The 26,182-nt window shown below is 36.5% G+C and overlaps 1 protein-coding gene across 1 annotated transcript; it reads right to left on the bottom strand.

The window, feature by feature from the left end:
- On the bottom strand, positions 1-25,487 carry xrn2 (5'-3' exoribonuclease 2). The gene is made up of 31 exons (XM_026290552.1): positions 25,263-25,487; positions 24,260-24,387; positions 24,064-24,175; positions 23,390-23,501; positions 23,217-23,275; positions 22,948-23,037; positions 22,783-22,855; positions 22,531-22,581; positions 21,683-21,840; positions 21,529-21,603; positions 20,905-21,038; positions 20,767-20,824; positions 20,503-20,610; positions 20,322-20,366; positions 19,771-19,908; positions 19,221-19,262; positions 18,984-19,078; positions 17,243-17,378; positions 14,329-14,436; positions 14,109-14,198; positions 13,500-13,572; positions 13,320-13,403; positions 13,077-13,174; positions 12,712-12,791; positions 12,542-12,598; positions 11,060-11,128; positions 10,840-10,968; positions 9,638-9,798; positions 5,358-5,400; positions 319-457; positions 1-236 (listed from the first exon to the last, which is right to left on the bottom strand). Exons 1-31 carry the CDS (start codon positions 25,335-25,337, stop codon positions 180-182), a joined length of 2,877 nt encoding a protein of 958 aa, XP_026146337.1. The 5' UTR covers positions 25,338-25,487; the 3' UTR covers positions 1-179.
- Between the last annotated feature and the right edge of the window lie 695 nt (positions 25,488-26,182).

Below are 26,182 nucleotides of genomic sequence, written 5' to 3'. Positions count from 1 at the left end.
AGTCTTGTCTCTTGTGTATTTCATAAGTTTTACAGGCATATCCTTAAAAATAAGTACATAAGAACATTTTGTCAGTAAAACAAGAAAAAAAAAATCTCTACAAATTAAAAGCCCAAAAGAGACAATGTTTGCTTGGAATAGAAAATAAGAAGCCTTCTTTCACATAAGGCTGAGAGAGATCAGTTCCAGTTGTTGCGTCTTGACGGCGGAGGCAACCCATAACCCTTTCCAAACCCCTGAAAGACAAGCAGAGCTTTCTATGAGCGCGAGAGTTTACACCTGCGTGTTTTCATTGAAATGATGAGGTGACGGTCAGACCTGCTGTTGTCCTCCTCTGTGGCTGTCCTGCTGGTTTTGAGGGGGTCTCCATCCTCCTCGTCCTCGCTGCTGGTTCTGTTGGTACGCAGTGCTCTGGGACTGCATGGACCGGTCCCAACCGTGAGATCCATGCTGGAACCTGTGGAGATCAGAGCACTCGCTTCAGCAAACACAATGGTCACTTTAAACACTCACAGAAGAGAGAGAGAGCGCGAGAGAGAGAGAAACAACGTCTTCAAGAAGCTCTAGCAGGGAGAGAAAAATAAAATCCCTATTGCACTACTAATTCCTATTGACTGAAATATTTCTAGAGCACATCTAGAATTAAAAAAAATATATACATTTACACATTGTTTGCTGGACATTCTAAGACTTGTTCATTTCCAGTCATTTTAGATAATGTGTAATGTTTAAATAAAATTACCAAACAAAATCTAACAGCTTCTAAATATTGAATAATTTCACATATTTGTCATATATATATATATATATATATATATATATATATATATATATATATATATATATATATAGTCCAAGGGTTTTCAACACTCATAACAACCACAAATGTTTTTTGAGCAGCTAATCAGCATATTACAATGTTTTTTTTAAAGATCATATGACCCTGAAGTCTGAAGTAATGATTCTGAAAATTCAGCTGTGCATCCCAGGAATAAAATTACATTAAAATATATTCAAATAAAAAAAAGTTAGATTTAAAAAAAAAAAAATAATAATAATAATGAGAATCACATTTTTTTTTAAATCAAATAAATTCACCCTTGAGCAGAAGAGAAGACCCTAACATTTTAAACCGTATAATGCATATTTAGCTAAATATATTTTCACAATTAATTAACCTCCATGACTTATCTGAGGCTTGAATGATCACATTTTTACCATTCCCTGATATTTTTGGGTTTTCCAAGACTACGGAAACACTAATCTTTCATGTGAAACCACAAAAACCTCAAATCCAGCAGTACAAATAATGAAATTTCAGCTGAAGTGGCTTTGTAATGCAAAGGCCAGCTCGTTCTTTTATTCCCACTTCACCCATCGCCATCAAAACTAGTCTAAAGTCTCCCGAACGCTTCAAATAACACGGCTGTAACCTGTGCTCCACCGTAAACCAGCTCACCTCCCCAAACATCTATCGTTCTCTAAAGAAGAGAGCTGGACATCAGCATCCCTCATTACTGACGCAGCTCACAATCTTCCTGAGGAATCCATAATCCCTCCTCCAGGTTCCTTGTGCGTTTCATTCGGCTCCATCCCGAAGGGTTAAAGAAACTCTGCTCTAATAACTACTGACCTAAGGTGACACGGGGCCACAATGGGCAGCCGGGCCTAAAAAGTTGAACCAAAAGAAGCTGATTAGTTCCTGAAGTGGTCTGGAGCCAGAATCAATGGCGGCTCTGTGGGGCCCCCAGTGGCCCCTGCGCACAAGAGACGGTGAAGCACAACCGCATTAGTGCTGCCTCATTAAGCCCTGCAAACCTCTTTAAGAGAACATTTGTTTATCACGCAGAGAAACTAATTCAGTCCGGCCCCCCCAGGAAGAACATCAATAACTTGCATCCTGCACAGGAAGACCGCTAACACCAGGAGAGGAAAGGCAACTGGAGTCTGCTCCGTCGTTTCAGAGCATTTCACAGACCAATCAGTAGATTATTCTTGTGCATCTGCAGGATTATTCAAATCAAATTTAAAGGAGTAGTTCACTTCCTGAACAAAAGTGAGCAGATAATGTATTCACCACCTTGTCCTACAAGATGTCGGTCTTTACTCAGTGGAAAACAATTTTTTTTTGAGGAAAACATTTCAGGAATTTTCTCCATATAGAGGACCTCTATGGTGCAAGAGAGTTTGAACTTTCAAAATGCAGTTTAAAAATGCAACTTTAGACTGCTCTGAAGCTGAGAAAGAAGGGTCTTATCTAGTGAAACGATCATCCATGTTCTTAAAAAAAACCCTCACTAACATACTTTTTAATCTCAAATGCTTGTCTTGTCAAGTTCTGCGTGAACTCTGTGCATTCCAGTTCATGACAGTTAGGGTATGTAGAAAAACTCCCTTCTAAAAAAAAAAAAAAAAAAAAAAAAATAGTTTTTGCAAAATAACTGCTGACTGTACACAATCCCTCAGTCGGCGATTTGCACTCTACTAGTTTGGTCTGTAACTATGCTCTATTTGTTTGATTATTAATGTCTGTGTAGTACAGCGTTGCACACAGATGATAAAAACATTAAGCCTTGACTGTCATTATTTGTGTGAATTTACAAAGCATACCAAATTGAACAAAACTATACAAATGCTACATTTGAATTTGTGAACCGTATCCACAGTATAGCAAAATACACATCATGGAACATCATAATAGCTGTAGTCTATTGTAACATGTTAAACCGTAAAATGACTAAGAAACACGATTTAGAGTTCAGATACAGGTTTTCACCAACCAACTTCACATTTCAGCCTTTTAATTATTATTATTTTTTTTTACGTATCTTGCCGTCTTAATTGTTTAGATATTTAGAAGGCATATTAGCTTCTTATCAATCCAGTTTACCAGTTCAAATTTACAACGGATTAAAAAAAACGGGTCAGTTTTCGCCCTGGTCTGAACAAAAACAGATGATGGCTTACTGAACGGAAATTAGTTTTCTGCCAGTAGGTGGCACTTTGGAGCAGCAGAAATATAGTGGTTTCCATGGTAACAGCTGTTTACAAATGTTACTTTGTCAGGCATTAAAAGGTTTAAAAAAAAAGAAAAAAAAAAAGAAAAAAAAAGCCTTCAATATTTTTATGAAGACGTTCAGTTCCCTTCATTTAATGTGCCAAGTTTTGACTGTGATACACAGTGCTCATATTTCTTTTTTGTAGTTTAATCCAGCCAAATTTTGATTGTCTTTCCATCTCCAAATTTAATAGATTCTAATTGTACAGTAGGTACAGAAAGTATTCAGACCCCCTTAAATTTTTCACTCTGTGTTATATTGCAGCCATTTGCTAAAATCAAAGTTGTTGTTTTTTTCTCCTCAATGTACACACATCACCTCATTCACAGAAAAACACAACTGTTGACATTTTTGCAGATTTATTAAAAAAGAAAAACTGAAATATCACACGATCCTAAGTATTCAGATCCTTTGCTTTGACACTCATATATGACTCCGGTGCTGTCCATTTCTTCTGATCATCCTTGAGATGGTTGTACACCTTCATTTGAGTCCAGCTGTGTTTGATTATAATGATGGGACTTGATTAGGAAAACCACACACCTGTCTATATTAGACCTTACAGCTCACAGCGCATGTGAGAGCAACTGCCTGAAGAGCTCAGAGACAGACTTGTTGCAAGGAACCGATCCGGCCAAGGTTACAAAAACATTTCTGCTGCACTTAAGTTTCCTAAGAGCACAGTGGCCTCCATAATCCTTAAATGGAAGATGTTTGGGACGACCAGAACCCTTCCTAGAGCTGTCCGTCTGGCCAAACGGAGCTATCGGGGGAGAAGAGCCTTGGTGAGAGAGGTAAAGAAGAACCCAAAAAAAAATCACTGTGGCTGAGCTCTGGGGATGCAGTCGGGAGAAAGTTGTAGAAAGTCACCCATCACTGCAGCCCTCCACCAGTCTGGGCTTTATGGCAGAGTGACCCGACGGAAGCCTCTCCTCAGTGCAAGACACATGAAAGCCCCCACCTGAAGGACTCTCTGGTCTGATGAGACCAAGATAGAACTTTTTGGCCTTAATTCGAAGCGGTATGTGTGGAGAAAACCAGGCACTGCTCATCACCGGTCCAACACAGTCCCTCCCAACAGTGAAGCATGGTGGTGGCAGCATCATGCTGTGGGGGTGTTTTTCAGCTGCAGGGACAGGACGACTGGTTACAATCGAGGGAAAGATGAATGCGGCCAAGTACAGGGATATCCTGGACAAAAACCTTCTTCAGAGTTCTCAGGACCTCAGACTGGGCCGAAGGTTCACCTTTCAACAAGACAATGACCCTAAGCACACAGCTAAAATAACGAAGGAGTGGCTCCACAACAATCCAACCTGACAGAACTGGAGAGGATCCTCAAATCCAGGTGTGAAAAACTTGTTGCATCTCTCCAAAAACGACTCATGGCTGTATTAGTTTAAAAGGGTGCTTCTACTAAATACTGAGCAAAGGGTCTTAATACTTGACCAATGTGATATTTCAGTTTTTCTTTTTCAATCAATGTGCAAAAATGTCAATTCAGTGTTTTTCTGTCAATATTGAGTGCTGTGGGTGTACATTGAGAGAGAGAGAGAGAAAAAAAAAAGAAAAGAACTTCAATGATTTTAGCAAATGGCTGCCATAAAACAAAGACTGAAAAATGTAATGGGGTCTGAATACTTTCTGTACCCACTGATATTTGTAATTAAACTTTTTTGCATTTAATACTTTTGCAGTTCGGTAAAGTTGAGTTTTACATATTCTATGCATGTTCATATATCTGCTGTATATCAGAAAGTCAAGTTACAATTCTAATTGAAAGGAACACCGACATCATTTTTCGGGTTCGAGCACCTTGCCTTATAGTCTGCAATTGACTGCTTTAAAGTTTTAAACAAGTTTACCGGAGAGAGCGCATAGCTATCATCAGATGTTGAAACTGCAGTTTTCACCACTGTCATGTTTGTTGTGTATGTATGTATTTTGTTATTTAGAGGAAAGTGTGCATAATTTTTCTATCTAAATGCCACTAAACAAATTAATTTCCACACTCTTCTGGTGCGGTTTTGCATGACTTATTAGACTCCATGTGGGAGGGCTGGATTACAGTTTTGTGCTAAAGTGCCCAAATGGTCAAACAGTGTTATTGCAGGACCTTACATTAAGGCACATGAGATTAAATGACTATTCAACAACATCGGTTAACATGCGTTTTTTTTGTTTTTTTTATAGTCACTGCTTGTAAAGACACAATCCAGACAAGCTGGAACCGTACTGTCACAGGTGCACCTTCTGGACAAAACATACGTGACAATGAGTACAGAGAAAACATCTTACCTGGGATACGGTGCAGCGTCATTCATTGGAGCTGGTCGGGAATCTGTGAGGATGAAAACAGGCAATTAATTGTATTAGTGGCATTTACTTAAAGATTCCTCAAATTGTGTCTAGAGGAGAGGTGTGACTTTCCTTAAAGGTCAGACTTAAATTATCGGAGAGGAATCTTAAGTGAATTAAAATTGGGTTGAGGATAAAACAAATAAAATAAAATCCATGCACTGAAATTATAACTCCCAAAACTCTTTTCTCAAGAAAAACTTGAAAAATATATCTTCCCAGCTATTTACATTGAAGATGTCCTCACCCAGGAGATTTATATATAAATAAATAAATAAAATACCGCTAATCATATCCTCTCAACTAAAACGAACAAAAATATATCCTAGAAATAAGCAAAACCTATTTGAAACACACTGTCAACACCCTAGTAACCACTAGAATACAAAAAAGTTCTACAGACCATTAAAAACAATCACATAGAGGCACTGAAAAAACCATTAGGAAGACACTGGCATCCTCCCCTAAAACCCTAGCATTTTAACAGCAAGTTTTGGATAGGCAAGCACCACTCAGAATGTGATAAAAAATAAATATATTTTTATTCAATTCATTTGTTTGGTTTAATGCAGAACCTTGAATCTAAAACGACAATGATTTCCTGAAGAGCTGCTACAGCCGTCTAAAGATAATATTTCAAACGCTACATGAAGCACTGCTGAGTGGGAGGTGTTCTATAAAATCAATTTTGTAATCATTCTTTGACATTAAGCAGCAAAACAACCACCACCACAGCCAAAGACCAGGCTACAGCGGGGTAAAAGGTCTCAACGCTAAATAAATGAGATAGAATTAATTAACCTAATTTGTATCAGCTTTCAATTTAAGCGAAAACAGTTTGAGAGATGAAGTGAATTGTGTTGTTCAGTAATATGAACAGGATTTAGTGTTTGGGAGGGGGAAGGTGGGCCGTCAAAAGTGGCACATTTGCATTTCTTCCCGTGCTAAATGAAATAAGCATTCATCAGCCGACGCTGCGGCGAGCTCAAGTGCTCGAGTTCCAGCGCTGCTGGTCCTTCACAAAGACAGACTTAAAAAAAGTAGCAAGCGGCTTCTTTCCTGATCCGCTGTTGCCAAGGTGATCACCAGCTGTGGGGCTCCGAGCTGTTTGTTTTATAGGGCAGGAGCAGAGATGAGTGTGTGTGTGTGTGTGTGTGTGTGTGTGAGTGAGAGAGTGGGACAAAGACAAGAACTTCAGCCCAAAAGAGAAAGCTGTCATATACAAATGTAGGCTTGAAGGTGGAGTAACAATGGAAAGAAACCAAAATAATTTCCCTGTTTGGAAGCCAAAAGGGATTTTATGGCTTTAAAAAGTGACCTAGGGTCAATGCGAAGAGCTTTAACACAGAAAATAATAAAATTGCATGCACCTAATTTAACAGACTAAGGCTTAGTTGACATTTTTGAGAAAAAAAACACAGCGGTTGCATTCAGTTCACAGCTCTCTATGCTCATGAAGAAATCAGACAATTAAACTCAATGAAGTATATGGAAGTACTCTACAGTCAAATTTTAAATGTGACTGTTGTACAGTTTGTATTTGCTATTCCTAAAAGTGCATTAAAGTTCAGTAAAGGCATAGTTCAACCTCAGGTTATCCAAGATGTAAAGTGTTTCTTCATCAGATTTGCTGATAAAATCATCAGGGTATTAAAAGAAAAGAATAAAACCGGTCTAAAACTGTTTCTAAACTTTTTTTTTTTTTTACAAATATGCAGCTTTTCACCACAAGATGGTAACTGATGGTGGCGTGGATTATTGTGATGTTTTTATCAGCCGTTTGGACTCTCATTCTGATGGCACCCATTCACTGCAAAGGATCCATTGATGAGCAAAATGCAATGCTACGTACGTTTCTCCAAATCTGTTCCCATGAAGAAAAAGGTAACATCTTCAATGGTCTTATATTTTTGGGTGAGCTACTCCTTTACTAATGCTCTTCCAGTGCTTGTACAGACTACATGTTTTTTGGTCATAGTGGAGATTCAAAGTTGGATATAACTTTACAAAGTGAATGATACCAAACATAAAAAAAATAAGCTACAATGTCTTCATCCATCAACTCTTATATGCAGTGTAAAAGCAGGATGAGAGACACTCTTCTGAGGTGATCAACAGCTGCTGTCAGACGTCCTAGACATTTTTAATTTGACAGCCAATAAACACCTTTAAAAATCCAGTATGAGATCTAATGACCTGAGAGAGAAAGAGACCGGACCACCCACTTACACCTCCATTATCAAACACTAATTCATCCCGGCTCATCTCACAACCAGTCAAACGAAAGACGAAATTACAGCCAATTCATCCTGCTCTCAACAAACACCGACCGCAGTCCACACACTGAATGTTGGGAAGGTAAAGCCAGTTGACACAAAGCCCAAATAGGATTACGCATTAAAAACACAACAGTAAACGGTTTTCACATTAATTTAACAGGGATTACATCGTCCCAGAGCGCAGACATACACACAAATGGACCCTGATCTCTGTAATGAACCTCTACAATACAGCTTATCAATATCCATAGATTGAAGACCCCAGGACTGTAATACACAAGTTGGTCCTTTAGCACCAGCTGTTTTGATTAGGGTTAACAAAAGACTTCGGCATGTCACGGGAACTCCGCATTGAGCCGACACCACAGGAGGTAGAGGGAGAAAGACAGCGAGCTGGGAAGAGTTAACGAGGATTTGGTCACTGGCACAGACTCACTTCTCTAGAGAGAAACGGCACAAGCAGAGCGGTCTGAGAAAACCTCATGAGCTGATCAATGCAGTGACGTGACTGATGAAAGTGTTAAAGAAGTTAAATTAGCAGAAAAGCCAAATCTCCCTTTTTTTGGTGGAACACAAAAGGAGATTTTTATGAAAATGGTCACGCTGCTCTTTTCAATGAAAGTGAAATGGGCTGCTGAGCAACAAGGAGGACCAAAAAGAGCTGCATAAAAACTGTAAATACTCATGTACTACATTAAGTCAGTAATCACAAAAAAAAAAAAAAAAAAAAAAGGAAATCAGCACTAACATAGAGGTTGTAAAGTATGTCATGTCACTTTTACTTTTTTTTTTTTTCTCCATTATTCTTTGTTGAATAGAAAGTTAAAAAGAACAGCATTAATATGAAATGGAAATCTTTTGTAACATTATAAATGTTTTTAAATCCCTTTTGTTAAAATGAATAAATCACTGCTGAATAATAGTAATTTATATTTAAAAACAAAAAGTTTGTATGGTATCAAATCACCACCCATGTTCATCATACCAGAAAAGAGTAGCTTGGAACATTGTGCTAAACATCTCTTTTTGTGTAACAGAAGAAAATGATAAATTTGGATCAACTAAATAATGGTTTACCCAAAAATTAACATCAAGTCACTATTAAAATTCACTAACAAAGGAGCTGATATAGATATACATATATATTATACAAAACTCTAATCAAATATCAGATCAGCTCAAGAATAAATAAAAAAAAAAAAAAAAAATTATATATATATATATATATATATATATATATATATATATATATATATATATATATATATATATATATATAATTAATATTTACTCTGATTGCCTTATTCATAGAAGCATGAATGGCATGCAGGGTGGTTAGCGTGCTGTACGTGTAACTGGAGGGTTTTGCGTGAGGGCCTCATCGCACAGGCCAGTGAAGAGCAGCAGTGATCAGCACAAACCCCAAACCTCTATTTGCATCAAGTGGCAGCAGGGCGGCTTCCATTTGCCCACAGATGCGATTATTCATCAACTTGCAAATTACCACATCAAAGTGACTGCGGAGGAGAGCAGCACAGGAGACGGGAGCCGCTCACGGGGGCCAACAGAGACACGGAGGAGGACTGAAGCTCACTGTACACGTTAAGAGCGACTGCTGTCCCACAGTGTCACCAAATTACTGTATTAAACACGGCTTAGACACGAGAACATTCTCTCAGACTCTGGAATAAGAGTGACTGTATGACAAAAACATCGGTGTGAGGAACTGGATGTCATAAGTTACTTTTGCTGGATATTTGACAAAAACATATGTTCATGCTGCTATTAAGATCCAAATGATTACTGGGACATGCAGTGCACACAATATTGCCATTTTGCAATCCTTTTTTTTTTTTATAATTTTGGAAATGCCCCTTTTTTTTAATGAAAAGACTATTGCCAACCAGACAAAGTCCCACTCTTGGAAAGTGTAAAACTCACACTGGTTTTGAGGGTAATGGTCTCTTTGGGGTGGACGGTAGTTTCCTTGGTGATAGTTTCTCGGGGGCGGGGCATTGCTGTAATGACCTCCCCTTTGCTGAGCCCCATAAGATGGGCTGGCTCCAAACTGACCCCGCCCTTGATTTCGGTCCACATAATGACTGAAAAAAAAAAAAAGAAAAGAAAAAAAAAAAGAGAGAAAACATTAGCATTAACAGAAGATGGAAGTTTATATACACATTGAGAATCAGGGTTTGTAGCCTCTGGAGGTCTTTGAGGTTTTAAATTTTTTTTATATAATTGAATCCTAAATACATTAAAATGTCATGGGTTGTTTCTTTTTATATTTCTGGTCCATAGTTGGTCAGATTGTCCCAGAATTGGTTGACTGTTGCGTAAATAGATTTTTTTGGGGTTTAGTTGCTATCAGCAAGTACAATTAAAGTATTAAAAACTTTGGAAATTGAAATAAAGCTAAATTAAAACTCAATATAAAATAGTTAGATTAATTATTAAATTAACATTACCTGGAACAAAATTCAGTCAGAAATGACGACATTGGAACTAAATGATTTAAAAGTTGAGCTACTAAAATAAAAAACATGTGCACACACACATAAAAAAAAATAGATTTTAAATTTAATAATCAAGAAACCACATTAGTATAAATCTCTGATAATAAAATAAAAGGATCAAAATTAAAGTACTAAAATGGAAATAAAAGGCCAAACAAAAGCACATAATTACTAAAAATAAAATAAAAAATATAAAGTCAAAATATTAAGAAATACATTGTTTTGGGTTGGAAAAGGTTGATAATTGATCTAAACTACTAAAATATCCCTAATAGGCGAAATATTTAAACACAATCTTAATAATGAAATAAAGATTACAAATTAGAGATCACAGAACTATCTGAAGTCCAAGAACACCTGTCTGCACCATCCAAATCAAACCCAATAACAGCTTTCATTAAGAAATTAAGTCTTTGGTGGGCAGCATCTGCATACATCTCCTCTAAACACCATGCATAATTCATCTCCCATCAATGAAGCCTGAATTCACCAGATGTTAAATTAGCCCGTTTTATCCCAACTATTGTGCTAATTTGCTTTCTTCTTACTCAATACCACTTAAAAGCATTACATGCAAGAACTCAACAAAATAAACTGATGGATTGGGTGGGATTTTTAATCACTTACTTCAGCTTTCTGAAACCTGATTGGTCCAGATGGGCTTGTTGGCGGTTTGGGTTAAATCCCAGTTGAGGTCTCCATGGGCCGCGGTTACCCTGTTCCCAATCACCCGGTTTAAGGACCTTGTCAGGGATCCTGAAGTGAGAAATTGTAAAATATTAAACATCACTAAAAAGTCCATTCAAACTTGCTTTCATGCGAGTATTCAAAAGGTCTTAATACTTACTTTGCCCCTGGTAGGATAACAGCCTTGAACACAAAACAATCATCATACTGCGGATCCTTGAATTTGATTCTGCCAACCAGAAAACATCAGCATTTAAGTACAAACATTTAAGTGCAATGCCTAGATACATCTCATTCAGACGGATGGCATTAAACCAGACTGCATCTGAAGTTTTTGTCGAACAAATCTGGGTTTCATGCTGTATCTGACCTCTAGAGGAGCCAGTAAATATCAGCAGGACAAGGCCGATGTTTTAATGCCTGATACACGAGTCCTTTAGTAGCTCATAATGCTCAAATAACTGATACACAAACTAATAACCCAAATGAAAATAGCAATTCAAAAGGAATATAGCTCTATATACACTCAGGGCTCGATATTAAGCTTTGACATGAGCTTGTCCTTCAGACGAGTAAATCAACAATCCACTTAAGTACAAAAAAAAAAAGTTTTTTTTTGTTACAATTAAATTTGTCAAAAATATAATTTATTCTGAAGCAGTTTCATCAGTGCTCTATCAGATAGTACTTTTTTATTAGATATTTGCCTTAAATTGATTGCGGTCACACTTTTAAAAACTTTATGAAGGACAATATTTTCCTAGACTGATTAAATTTACTTGTCTCTTTTTACATTGAATTCTTACATGTGATCAATACATTAAGTTAGAATAATAAGACACTATACGGCTGATACCAATCAGTAATGAAATCAGTAATCAACAATATGAAATGTTGGAAAAATGCAATGATACTTCTAAATATGAAATTAAACCAAGTTACTGTCTTAATGAGTGAATCATTGATTCAGCCGATTCGTTCAAAAAATTAAGTAACCTTTTTCTAAATGGCTGGCTGAATCATTGACTCGTTAAAAAATGATTAATTTCTTGACGAAAGACTGTTGTGTTGCTCGCAGATGTGTTACTGTTCTTCTGTGGCTTTGCTTATAACTATTTTAGTTTGAAAAGCAGCAAAAACTATCCATAGTGTCTAAAATTTAAGTCAGCTAATATTACTTGTTTAACTAAAGCTGTATAAAATCAATATCACATTTGCAATCAATCTGAAAGTCGGGGAAAACATGACACCTGCTCATGTGATGTTGCACATTATATAGAATATTTATATATATTTTTCTACCGCAGTATGTTTGTTCATGTTTTTATTGTGTGCTGTTGCGTCGATTTCTCCGTGAGTCTCAACTAACGTGACCTTGATACTGTCAATACATTAACCGTAATTAGTTGCAGTTTAAACAAGGTAATAAAATCATTCTCGCCAAAGTTTCGGTTCTGCCCTAGTTATTGTTTGTTATTTAAATATTGATCAGGTTACTTGTCCGGTCGGGGAAGTAAAATTCTTTCACTTGCCCCTTCACAAAATCCACTTGTCCCAGACAAGCGTTAATGTCGAGCCCTGCACTGATCATCAGTCCTATGAATCATATGATAATCATTTGATGTTTAAAACCAACTCTTACCCAATAGCACTGTTGCTGCTGATGTCTCTCAGTGTTGGGATGGGCGACTCCACTGGTCTGAGAAAGACAAAGAAAAGGGTGTTTCACAGGATTTGTGAGGCTTGTGAAAAAGCTTTTATGCTTGAAAAAGCATAAAAAAAACAAAACAAGATAATTGTGTTGTCCCTTACTTATCTGGTAGAATAGGGTCTTCATCTAGATTTAATATACCTTGGATTCCATGGCAAAGTTCTGCAGGGATCTCAGTTTCCTTGAGAGAGAGGGTTGGGACACTACACTTCAGACTATGGATTATTGATAACACTTTAGATTCTTTAAATTGATTTATATAATTTTTCATTTTAGAAATATTACATACAAAACACACACCTATAAATTGCATAGAAATTTTAAATATAAAGATGAAAAGACTAATTTCAGTTAGATATAACGGCAACATTTATAATTTTCATTCACAAATTACTAATGACAAAAAACGAAAAATATAATTTTATGTAAATGATCTTGTTTTTAATAATAAGAGGAAGATCAGTACCTCATGAGATTCTGCAAGGTAGAGTTCCCGGATGAAGTCACAAAGGGGGTGGGACTTCCCCACAAACACGACATCACTTCCTAGACTGTTCCTTCTCACTGAAAACAACCATAGGATGGTACTGTCAGATTACAACATTAAAGAAACTTAAGCACAAACTATTTATTTTTAAATTAAAAAAAAAACTATGCAACATGACTGGTCAGTATTTCTACTTTTCGGCTATAAAAGAATATGCCTCACCCTCCTCTGGGGACAAATCAGGGTAGACGTCTGCTAGCGCTGCTCGTAATCTCCGCTCGTCGACAAACGGCAATAAAGCAACACCTGTTGAGAGGAGACGAGCAAATGACAATGACAGAAATTATAACACAGTATTCCCTCCTCCTGTTCAGACGGTGAAGCTCAAAGTTGAGTGCTGACCCTGCCAGGCGTACTTCTTCCCATTCAAATCAATGGCAAAGTCATCAGGATAGAAATCAATGATTGAAGATTCCTGTTAGAGACAGATTCAAAAACAGAAAAAAAAAAAAAAAGGTTAGGAATCTTCAAATTCATGCCATTTACATTCAGACATGCCCCTGGTTTTACAGAATTGTGTCAAAAAAAAAAAACAAATAAAAGATAAAGAGAATAATAAAATCAAAACAGAATGCCAGAATATTAAAAAGATAAAATTTTAAGCTGAAAAAAACTAAACAAAAAAAACATTTGTATTCAATTAAAACAATTTTTTTAATGAAACTTACATTGCATTCAGAAAAAAAAATGTTATTGCTTGTCTTGCACATTTAATGATAGCTATAAAATGAATATATAATTATGGAATGAAAAATCTGAAATAAGAAAACCGATGGATACTAGAGGTGCTTGGCTCCTAATAAATCTGCTGATTGGGCATTTAAAAAGAAAAAAAAGAAAAAGAAATCATGACCTAGTTAAATTCTCAAAATAAATCAAATGTAGCTCTGCATTCTCAATCACTTAAAAAGCATTACAGAAGTAGTGGTCAGAGGTAGATCGGTCACTCACTGGGTTTGTCATCAGAGCTCTCCAGGTTTGTGGTAGGAAGTTTCCACTGGCAGCAGGAAATACACCCATGAGCTGCTCCAGAGGTTTGAACTACAAATGAGGAAATATGATGACACTGAGTTAAATCAAGAGTCAACAGCAATTCAAGAACAATGCACTGACACACAAACACTTATGCACTATTTGTTTTGGCTCAGTGCTGCAATGTGTTTCAAATTACCGGTTTGGTCCCTTTCTCGAAATCGCTGAACATGCCCTTGATGTCTTTGAAGTCGGAGGCAAACGGAGCATAATGAAAGGGAAAATACCACTTCCAGGACGCGCAGCCCTGTGACATAAAAACAGACACTTAGAGACGTCCGTCGCACCACACAAAGACGAGTTAAATACATCTTCAGTAACTTTAATCAGAAACGCTCGATTTTTGGAAAGACCTTCAATCCAAGTCATTCTTAAGACCTCTTCCATTATCCTGTCACACTTACAATGGAAGACCTTGATACACCGTCAAACCTACAGCTCAATTAACACTCCAGAGGGCATTTAGACCAGACAGTTTAAGAGAGAGCCTCAACAAAAGACACAAACTATTAAAAAGACCAAAATTTCTGGATTTAGTCCATGTCTATTACTGTTAAGGTCACCAAAATTGTTAAGTAGATTTAAAAAAGTACAAGCCCAAAAAAACTGATCCAAAAACAAGCAGGGAAAATACATTAAGAAAGAAAATAGGAAATTTGTAAATGGATGCCTGTATCTGGATTTCTTTTCCTACGGTTGGGAGTTGAGAATCAATTCTTTGAAATGGCACTTAATTAATCCTGAAATCAAAAGATTCAAGATCCAACGATTCATTTCTTCATGCAAAGTTGCCCATAAAGTCCCAGTGTGACATTTTACATTTTCGGTAGATATGGTTTATAAATGCATACATTTTGCGAGAATAAGGGCGCATTAATCACTTAATATTTTTTTATTTTACACAACACTTAATATAAGTACTGTATGCAGTTAAAGTTGAATGCATCATATACATTAAATATAATTGCAGGGTAATCTAGTTTATTACTAAATACCGTATTTTTCGGACTATAAGTCGCACTTTTTTTTTTTCATAATTTGGCTGGTCCTGCGACTTAGTCAGGTGCGACTTATTTATCAATATTAATTTGACATGAACCGAGAGAAATGAACCAAGAGAAAACATTACCATCTACAGCCGCCAGATGGCGCTCTATGCTGCTCATTGCTCCTGTAGTCTACACTTGATATCATAGAGCACCCTCTCGTGGCTGTAGACAGTAATGTTTTCTCTTGGTTCTAAATAAATGCGACTTATAGTCCAGTGCGACTTGTGTTTTTTTTTTTTTAATCTCATAATGACATATTTTTGGACTGATGCAACTTATACTCAGGTGCCACTTATAGTCCAAAAAATACAGTACTGATTCATTTCAAAAGATAAGCCTTTCTATCAATATCTTGCATTTACTGAATATTTATAAATGTACTCATTCTATGACTACTACTATGGGTAAATAGCCCATAAATTATAATTTTGCATAACACACACACGTATATAATTTATTTCTATTTATAATTGATGAAAGATTTATTGGCTCAAATATATGCGTGAGAATGCATCTCTTTGGTCTGGCAGGTGGTGGCAACTTTCTGCTTCCTTTACAGTCAACCAATCTATTAATTTCCCGTATTTAAATTGCCATTCAGTCAAGTGGCAAAAAGGTGCAAGAAACCTGCACAACAGAAATTATACTCATATGACCCCTCAAATGAAAAAATAGACACCCTAATGTGGGTAAATAAAAGCCATGTAGAGATCTGCCCCTGAACACACACTGCAGTAATGCCTCCTCTCATCTACCATTTGGTTGGGTGTGTGTGTGTGTGTGTGTGCAAATTAGCGAATATGCGGCAGAAGGGAGCAAACATGTCTCATGCAGCAGTGAGAGACTCTATAATGAATCTGTTCAGTGGTTCCCGTGGGACGGCTCTCGTCCGCCGAGCACATGGAGCGAGTGCAGGCTGTGCATATATATATATATAGAGCTCCAATTACTGCGGACAAATCCCTGCACACAGAACTCTAATCAACCAGTGATCTGCTGGAGAGAACAGAGCTCTAATGACTGAATTTCAAGCTAAAGATCAAGACCCCGCATTAAAACTCAACTAGATAACACTAACCGGCTCAAAGAGCAGCGCAAACACAGCACAAAGCTGTTTGATCCTTGAGCTGGTGAACAAGCAGAAGCAGCGAAGGAGATTCTAGAACATTTGATGGATCTGCTTTAAAACGGGATGTGATTTTGATCAAAACAAAAAGACAGAAGTGTGTTATATCCATGCTGGCTTTGGTTAAGGCCCAAGGCTTTAGCAACTGTGAAAGAAAACCAATGTAGGAAGTTTTCCTTTTATTCAAAGATGCACTGAACGGATTCAATTCCAAATAAATGCGGTTCTTTTAAACATTTTATTTAAAGTATAAATAACTCTTCACAATATTCCTGTTGTACTGGATTTTTGATCAAATAAACAGCAACAAAACAGAACAAATTTAATGATCTACTAGTTAGTAAACTTATTTTTTTTATGTTCTCAAAGCAAGCATTTCAAATGCGAATCATTTTGACCAACTACATTCATTATTAGGTTATTAACAACTAAAACTTAATTCTATGCCGTGCAAATTCTATTTTTATATACCGGCGTAATTGTGCCTCTTACCTGCTATAATAAAGTTAAAACTGCATGTTAAATGCTTTAATATAAAAATAAATGAGTGTACATATTCATTATATTGACAACATGTGTATTGTTCGAAGAACAGCATTTAGCATGATCTGAAATCAGTGTTATTTTAATCTAAGTGTGTGTGTAAAAAAAGTTAACCATGTATAAAAACAAAAACAGACAAATTACTACAACTTTAAAATTAAAACGTTTTAATAAGTTTTATGAACTGTTAAATATTAATAAAACTATATTAGGATCTCAGTGGCACTAAAACAATACTGTGGGAAACCCAATTCATTGAAGACATCATGAAACACACACAATTGATCTAATGAAGCCTGTAAATGGTGTTTGAGGTGTGTGTACCAGTGATTTACCTGATAGTAATACCTGAGCACCCAGCACAGGCCCTCCACGTACGACTTCACCACTTTCTTCCGAAACTCATCATCCGTCACATCCACGTCAAATTTGGTTTTGTAGTAACGCTGTTTCCAGCCCTCCTCCCATAACCTGCGAAACAAATTTATAACAGTCACAGATACATACACCTCTCAGTTTGTCGTTTTCTCCAAAGACGGGCCCGAATTCATTAAAACGAGACCAAGCTCTCCTGTGCCAAACTCAAGCGGGTTCACTTCTATGCATATGCATGCCTAGGAGAAATTCCCACTTTGTCTGGCTCCATTAAGAGGCGACGGAAACTTGTTTTCCACCTTAGCACTGGTCTAGATGTTTTGACATGCTCTGGAAATGCAGCTCACATAATCAAGGATGAGCTGCATCTGTCTAGTGTAACCTCTACAGTGTCCCACATGGGACACGGAAGACCTCCATGAATACCAATTGATTTAGACCGCGTTGGAAAGCTAATGACTGAAACATTTGCTGTATTAATCACCTGTGAGAGATGCATCAGTCAAAGACTCTTGCAGGATTCACATGGATGCGTGTAGGCATGTGCAAAAAAAAAAAAAAAAGAATTCATTTTGTGGTAGGGCTGTCAAAATGGTTAAACTAAATTTTTTTTTTTTTCGTAATCAATATTCAAATCCTATTCAAATTTAAAAGACATTGTCTTACATTTGTTGTAGCATTTCATGCTCCACTGATAAGACAGGCTGACGCACAGCTAAAATTCCAAAGCAACGGTTTTTTTTCTTCATTTCGAATGTGGATTTTTATTTTAAATTCAATGAATATTCAAAATTCTAAAAAGAATTATTGGACAGCCCTAGTTTGTGGATTTCCTTATTGATTCGTAGCCTTAAGGAAGGCTGGTATAATTAAGCTAGTATGAGACACACCAGACCACAATTGGAAAGGTATATGGGGCTTTTGCATATGATACACAGTTTAAAAACAGACTGCAAAAGTCTTGGTGCATGCAAGACTACTTCCAAGTAGATGCAATGTTCCAAAGAATAAAAATAAAATAAAAAGCATCATACCACTTTATCACATATTTCTCATGCAGTTGGTTAACTAAAGCATTTAATAAACTTCAAAAACTGAAAAACCAAGAGCAACGTAACCAATTACAATCTCGAGAGGTATGCTATTTTTTCTCTAAAGAATAATAAAAAGAGGAATACATTTATAATAATCTTCTACAATAAGGTTCCGTTTGTTAACATGAATTGACCAAAAAAAAAATGCTTAAGTCTCGAGATGCGTGCTAGAAATCGGGACTATTTCTATTTTAATTCAATGCTCTGTGGTGCAAACAACAACATTTATATAAACAAAAGGATACAAGACATGACTTATTCTTTAAAATGAGGTTCAATTTGTTAAACTCCATTTAATAATGAAAAGTAATTCTACAGCATTGATTAAGCTTCATTAACTGGGAATTTTGAAATTAAACAATATTTAATGGACCTGGGCTAATATGAACCAACAATGAATGGTAGTACTTTTTATTTTTATTATTATTGTCATCATTATCAACAAGGTTAAAAAAAGATGAATAAACAAATGAATTACTCAAAGTAAAATGTTAGATGATGCTTTCATCAATGAAACCTTATTAATTTGTCTAAATAATTTCGTCTAGTCCGCTACTGGACAACAAATCTGCATTGTTGCCCATTTCTAGTGTTTTGCTGTTATTACCTGACATTATCTTCTGGTTCTGGTTCGCTGTCACTGTCCTCAGCTTTACGTTTCACACCACGATTATCCATTTCATTACTGGCTCCGGCAGGACTCTGAAAGGAAGCACAGAAACATTGTTATACACTTCAAAGTAGAGAGTCATATTCGAAAAATTGCAGATACTGTCGCATAAACCATTTAAAACATGTATACACATTTTACAGGAGAGCAGGAGTAAGAGGAAAAGATACATGCCTTCCCATTTCTCATCATGGCTCTCAAGGACTGAGCTGCATCCTGAAAAGTACAGAAACAGCTGACTTGACCGAACAAGCATGAAACTCAGGACGAATTCAACAGCTTTAATGCAGTACAGAAGTCCAGGTCTTCCAGTAAATATCCCATTCATGTTATCAACAAAGAATGTGATTAACAATAATGCAGGATTATTTCACTGCAAAAACATGATCAAATCTATTTATCTGAAGAGATCTATTTATCTACCAAGATTCCGAGGTCTGCAAAAACTTCAATGTTTGTGAAGTCCCTTTAGCTCACCAAGGCTATTTGATCAAAATACAGGATTGAGAAACTACTACAATTTAATGAAAAACCTTTTTTATTTGAATAGATTTAATAATGAACTTTTTTTTTTGCTGATTTGCTGCTAAAGAAACATTTCTGTTTATTAGCGGTGTTGAAAACTGTTGTGCTGCATCTTTTTTTGTAAACCACAATTTGAGGGGTTTTCTTAGCACTCGTGTTGATTTGATATGGTTCATATCTACAAATCACAAAGACAGACCTGATTGCGCTGATTTCCCTGCATCCTCATTTCATATGCAGCTTGTCTGGCGTTCTGCACTGCCATGGGTCTGTCTCTGCCGCCCAGAGCCTGAGGGGAAAACTGGCCTCCAGGGACAAATGATGGACCCTTGTCCGCCTGCAAAGAGGGCAAGTCACACGTGTTCATGATTTAGATACATCTGCAGACTTTAGATTCACAGTAATGAAAGAAATATTTGTTAAATTGGTTCAGATGTTAATTTTAATTTACAAATCTGTGTAAAAAAAGTTACTCAACTCTATCATCCAGTCCTACTAATTCACCTCCATAAAAATGTGTGTTATTTGCATGATATAAATGCACATTCATTGTGAGTGAATGCCTGATTTTTATTGCAGGGTCAAGATGCAAACCATTCAGCCACTGTCAGCTAAATGAAACGACCTTGTGAATGAATTCAACTAACCGTCTTTCAAAGAAACTGTAGATGTATGCGTTAACGTTTCAAAAGGAATTATTGTAAAACCACTTCACATTTAATTGCTTCCAAAAACACATTTTCCACTCACTTTCATTCGTTTTTTCTTTTCCTTCATCCTCCGTTTAAAACTCTCCTGCAAGAAATAAAAGGCCATGATGAGCCCAATGAAGTGCACATTTCTGTATCAATCATCGGCGTGAGGAGTCAGAGGTCACAAGCCCTCTGCTGTGCCGTGTTGACAGCAAACAACATCTATTGTGTGGTCTCACGTCGTCGTCTTTGCGCTTTTTGAAGATGTTGTCCTCTGCCACCCCTACGGCTTGCATAATAAGCTCGACACGCTCGAGATTGACAAAGCCGTTTTCTGTTAAGTAGCCCTAGAGAAAGAGAAAAATGGAGGTTATTTATACATTTCTCTCTTCAATCAATTTCGTACGGTTAAATCAAGTCACGTCATTGAATATAATAATAATAATATAAAAAAAATGTATGTGGACTTCAAAAATTTAGTATATAGACACTGAAATATTCACCCCGGTCTTATGCACAACATCTTTGTAGATGCCCACCAGACGATCGATGGCACCCTCTCTGTTGACAGATGAGAGTCAGAACTCACAGTAGAGCGCACGGAAACCACAAACTAAATAAAGCAGCTTCTGTAAGTGTACCTGATCTCGAGAGATGGTAAGTGGGGCAAGAAGTCGTTTCCCACAAAGAAACACATGAACACCCAGTCGTCCACACTCCGCTCGAAGTTGAATGGGAAGGGCAGGCTGGCCATCGTTAACTCCTTCTCCAGATACTGAGATGAAAAGAAAACTATACTAGCAATATGGTCATCCAAAACATTTTAGAACAAATTCACATTTCCAGGTTTTGTGGCAGCAAATTGTGCACATGCAAACATCACATTTTTCTTATATACCAATAGTCAGACACAATTAAACTACAAGCATAAAACCCTTTGAAAATTTGAAAACTGGTTATTCAACAACGAGTTTGTTTCTTCATGGGAACAGATTTGGAGAAATTTAGCATGACAACACTTGGATCCTCTGTAGTGAATGGGTGCCGTCAGAATGAGAGCCCAAACAGCTGATAAAAACATCACAATAATTCACAAGTAACCCACAAAGACTGCAGAGAATCATTTGGTGAGCAAGTCATGTCATGCTAAATTTCTCCAAATCGGAAAAACAAACATCTTTATCTTGTACAGCCTCAAGCTGAAGTAAATTCAGCAATTTTTCATTTTTTGAGTAAACCATTTCTTTAAAGTGGAGCAAACAAACCTCTCGTAACACAGACAGTCGGATGAATATGAACTCCTGTTCTGATACCGGAACTGTGTCTGCAAATTCATCATGCTGAGAGAGAAAACACAAAATATAAAAGTTCATAAATAGAGTTGATATGACGGTTTGGGCTGATGAATGAGTCAATTACCTCGCCCTGTTTTTCTCGGGCCAGCCCCTGACAGTCTTTGATCTCGTGGCCCATCTGACTACACAGGGCGCAGGGTCTGGGTTTGTTGGGTTTAAACTCTTCTCTTATAATGGTAAAGTTGGGTTCATGTGTCGCCAAACCCAACATGATCAAATCAGCTGAAAAAAATAATGTATTAGGTTCACTGAACTGAATTGTTGTTTTAAAATGGGCAGTTCATAATATTTTCAGCCAGCTAAGTTTTAGAGAATGGTGACTCTAGCAGGTACAAAAAGATGAACACTTATGTTACATAAACATTCAGCTAATGTTCTTCATTAATGTAAATAGCATAAGCTTTCAGTCAGTTGGATGTTTTGAAGCATCTCCTCTCAGACTAATCAAAAGCAACAGGTTTCCTCATTCGTTCACTTACAGGAATAATGTTGTGCATCAGATCCCCTTATACATACTAATAAAACCAAACAGATTTAATAACTCCCTCCTCAATCAGTGAACAAAATTATGTTGTGTGTAGCTTAAAGTCATCATGAAATTTAAGTTATGCCAAATTTACTTATTGATATACTGTATATATTCAAGTGAAAATCTACTGAATAAGAAAAGTTGAACAGGGGTTTTAATTGTGAAACAATCTGAAAGTGTTTAGCTGTGCAATTTGAAGGACATTAGTCAAATACAAAATTATAAACAAAAATAATGCACTAATAAATTCAAATTCATAAATAAGACTATTAACAACCTGTAAAAATGTATGTAGGATCAAGTTTAATTTCCGGTTTACACTTTCAGAGTTTGTTCACTGAAGTCTAAAATACGCAGCTAATTTCAACATTTTAAAACTTTACCATCAGCTCCACATAGACAGTGATGTGTGTTTGGGTCATGATTTGGCTGAGCTGGAAAAGAAAAATGACCCAAATGAGACATTAGACCAAAGAAAACCTTTGCTAGTCACATATCAGACATTATTAGTCTTCAGCATTATTAGAAAATATTTGAAGTTAATCATTCAACTCAAAAGAAAAGTCTTCAATAAATCAAATTAATATTTCAGAAGACTTTAACAACAAGACCATAACCCGAATTATCAGCTCTACCTCTCTGTCTCCTGATGAAATCCATAATTTTATGCTCTCCTTCTCCGGGAACACTGGCATCTGACAAGAAAACCTGCAGGACAAAGTATTTATTTATTGGTCACATCCCGCAGCAGAACAAAAACACCAATTGTTACAGCTGATTTGAGGAGTCGTATGACCTACTGTGATATTGTGCCATCCAGGGTCATTGGTTAGTCTGTCTGCGACGTAATATCGCAAACATTTGGCCAAATTATCCATGAATTCAGTCCCCTAAACACAAAACAGGAAAACTACTCATTACATCTGACAAAAACACAGACTAAGTTTTACTGCCGTCCTTAAATTATGAACAAGGAAACAAAGTGGAGAAAATGTAGATGACGTTTGGCCTGAACATAATCAGAAGATGCATACCTTCATTAAACCAGCCAAAATAAATGAACACTTACAGGGGTGATACAGTTACTGTCAAAGCGCTCTTTTATTTCCTCGGGTGGCAGGTAACCACCTAAAAAGAGAAATATCTATCAGGCTGGTAAACCAGAACATGTGCACAAACACCAAATCAACATTTAATGTTAACATGCAACTTAAACATCAATAGAGGTGCAACATCTCTCACCTCTCTGAATAACTTCTTCCCTCATTTTATTTTTCTCTTCTACAAGCTCCACTCCTTCTTTAGATGCCCGGAAGCGTCTTGAGCGCTGCTGGTTCATTTTGGCACGAGGAGCCTACAAACAATTCAAGAACACAGATGAGGAGCACAAGAAATGGTTACTGAGATGGTCAACTGCATGAATTTACTGATATAAGTGTATTAGAGAGATTATCGATGGTCCTTTTATGTACTCGAGTCCTTATCAATCAGGCTGGCTTTATTTGTGGAAACCAGAGTTCAGACAAATTGCTAAACTATGTACTAATACTTTTCATCTATCTTATTAGCTTTGTTTTGTCATGCCAGCTTTTATGTTTTCTATTATCTTTCAGCAAACTCTTATGAACTCCATATGGAGTTATGTTCTAACCATAAATGTCCAACTTATAACATTTAATAAAAATACAGAAATATTAGCTTCTAGCACTTAAAATGGAACTATGATTTCACCACCAGTTTGTAATAATTCCCAGTAGCCAACTCCTGAAATTAAGAACATTATTAAATGAAATAGCCAATTTATTGACTCAGAAACTACAATTTTCTGTACAGAGATTAAGCAGAAATACTAAAAGCTCAACATGCACCCAGTCTCAAACAGGCCTAATCGAGATGTTATAAAGGACAATACATACCACACCATCAATTGCCATGTACAGAACCCGTCTCGGGCGAACGATGTTAAAGAGACGGTCAATATATTCGAAAATGGCAACCATCATTTCATCTTCATTTTTAGGTGCTGGCCTGCAAAGAGTTAAAATAATGTTTTAATAAAGTCACTTAAAAAAAAAAACATTTTGAATAAATGCATTAATGAGAAAATCTCACTTGTCCTCTGGATGTGTGCACGGGTGAATAATTCCATTCATGTCTAGATACAGGTTGTCAAACTCCACTTCATTTGGATTGGGTTTGCTGGTATCAACTGGGATTGTAATGCCATTGTACTCCTTGGCCTGAGAAGAAATTATGATTATTTACATGTATATGACCCTGCACAAGACAGAAGTCTTAGGAAGCACGGGTATATTTGTGGATTTTTCTTTCAAGACAAAAATCATTAGTATATTCAGATAATTTTCCATACAGATATATTCTAAATGTCCTACTGTAAAATGTATTTTTTGCTTAGTAATATGAATAGCTAAGAACTTAATTTGGACAGTTTTAAAGGTGATTTTCTCAATATTTAGATTTCCAAATAGTGCATCTCTGCCACATATTGTCCGATCCTAACAAACCATACATCAATGGAAAGCTTATCTATCCAGTTTTCAGATTTTTGACCCTTATGACTGGTTTTGTGATCCTGCCAGGGAAACATAAAAAGATAGCAAAACCTAAGTGATATACATTTTGGACATTGCGGTCTTAAAACCCAAGTAAACTGTCAAACTACTTCAGTTACAATGCATTACAGCTGCGTTTTGAAGCGAAATATTACTGATTAGGTACTTGAGCCATCTTCATCCTTACAATTGGCTGGAAATTTGCATAATTCTCTGTGATTGGTTGATTTTTCGAGCGGTCTTATACATGTAGGTACCCTAAAAATGCGGTCTAGGACTAGGTAATAACCTTCAAAGGTGTTTGGGACACAACCATACATTCACGTCTCTAATTTAACCAGAGTAAACATGTATTCAATCAAAACATCGACTACAATTAAACCACGTGGACTGAAACACACACATATATCCTGTAATAAAGTGTAAAATCACAGCTGAGAGCCAGAACCGTAAACCTCATTTGATTACAACCAACATGATCATAACTAAATTACTCATTACGAATCTAATTAAACAGTCGATGAGATGCTAGTGTTTCTCACCTTCTCCTCAAGACAGTGTACTATTATTGACGGATACTTCCGACTCAACCAGCGGAAAAACGCGGGGACTCCCATCTCCCGTAAAAATACAGCACTTCTGAACGAAAGTGCTACTTTAAAAACGGTTAAAAACAGCGGAACACGCAGAAGGATGAAAACAGCTAACAAACAGCGTACACGCAGTTTATTTATACCAGTACACTGTGAGTGACTTCCGGGTTATCAGGAAGTGACGTTACACGCGCCCTGCGCTGGATAAAAAGCAAATTGCGCTTCCAAATAAACTGCTACTTACAACAAGGTGTGAATTAAAGATAAATAAATAATTATAAGATAATGAAAAGTGAGACTTAATATTTCTTATTAACCATATTATTATAAATTATGTTAAGCCTATTAAGAATAGAATAGAATAGAATAGCCTTTTATTGTCATTGCACTGTGAAGGTACAACGAAACTAGGGGTGCTCCCTCACCCATCAAGATACATAAAAACAACATACATAAAACAATGGCAGACAAACAAACAATATTCACTCATAAATGTAATAATTTAATATAAACAGTAATAAATATGTGCAAAATAGTATAAAAAGTATATATACACACCTATATCTTCCTAACATTTTTCATATACATAGCAGCTAATAAAAATCTTTGATTATTTATAGTTATTTTAAAAACAAGAGAATGCAAAAGTACTTGACTTATTGCCTTGGGGCGATTAAGAATTAATTTCCTTTAAGAGCTTGTGTGTGTAAAACCATGAGTATTTGCAGTTCGTATAGCCCAGGGGAAAAAACTGTTTGTCATCCTACTAGAATGTGATTTGGTTGACCTGTACCGTCTCCCTGAGGGCAGCAGATCAAACAAGCGGTAGGCAGGGTGTGAGGAGTCAGTAGTGATGGCTTTGGTTCTTC

This window comes from Carassius auratus, chromosome 20, assembly GCF_003368295.1.
Source record: "Carassius auratus strain Wakin chromosome 20, ASM336829v1, whole genome shotgun sequence".
Taxonomy (NCBI): domain Eukaryota; kingdom Metazoa; phylum Chordata; class Actinopteri; order Cypriniformes; family Cyprinidae; genus Carassius; species Carassius auratus.
The sequence above is the reverse complement of the archived record's forward strand: the minus strand, read 5'-3'. Positions and strand labels throughout refer to the sequence as shown.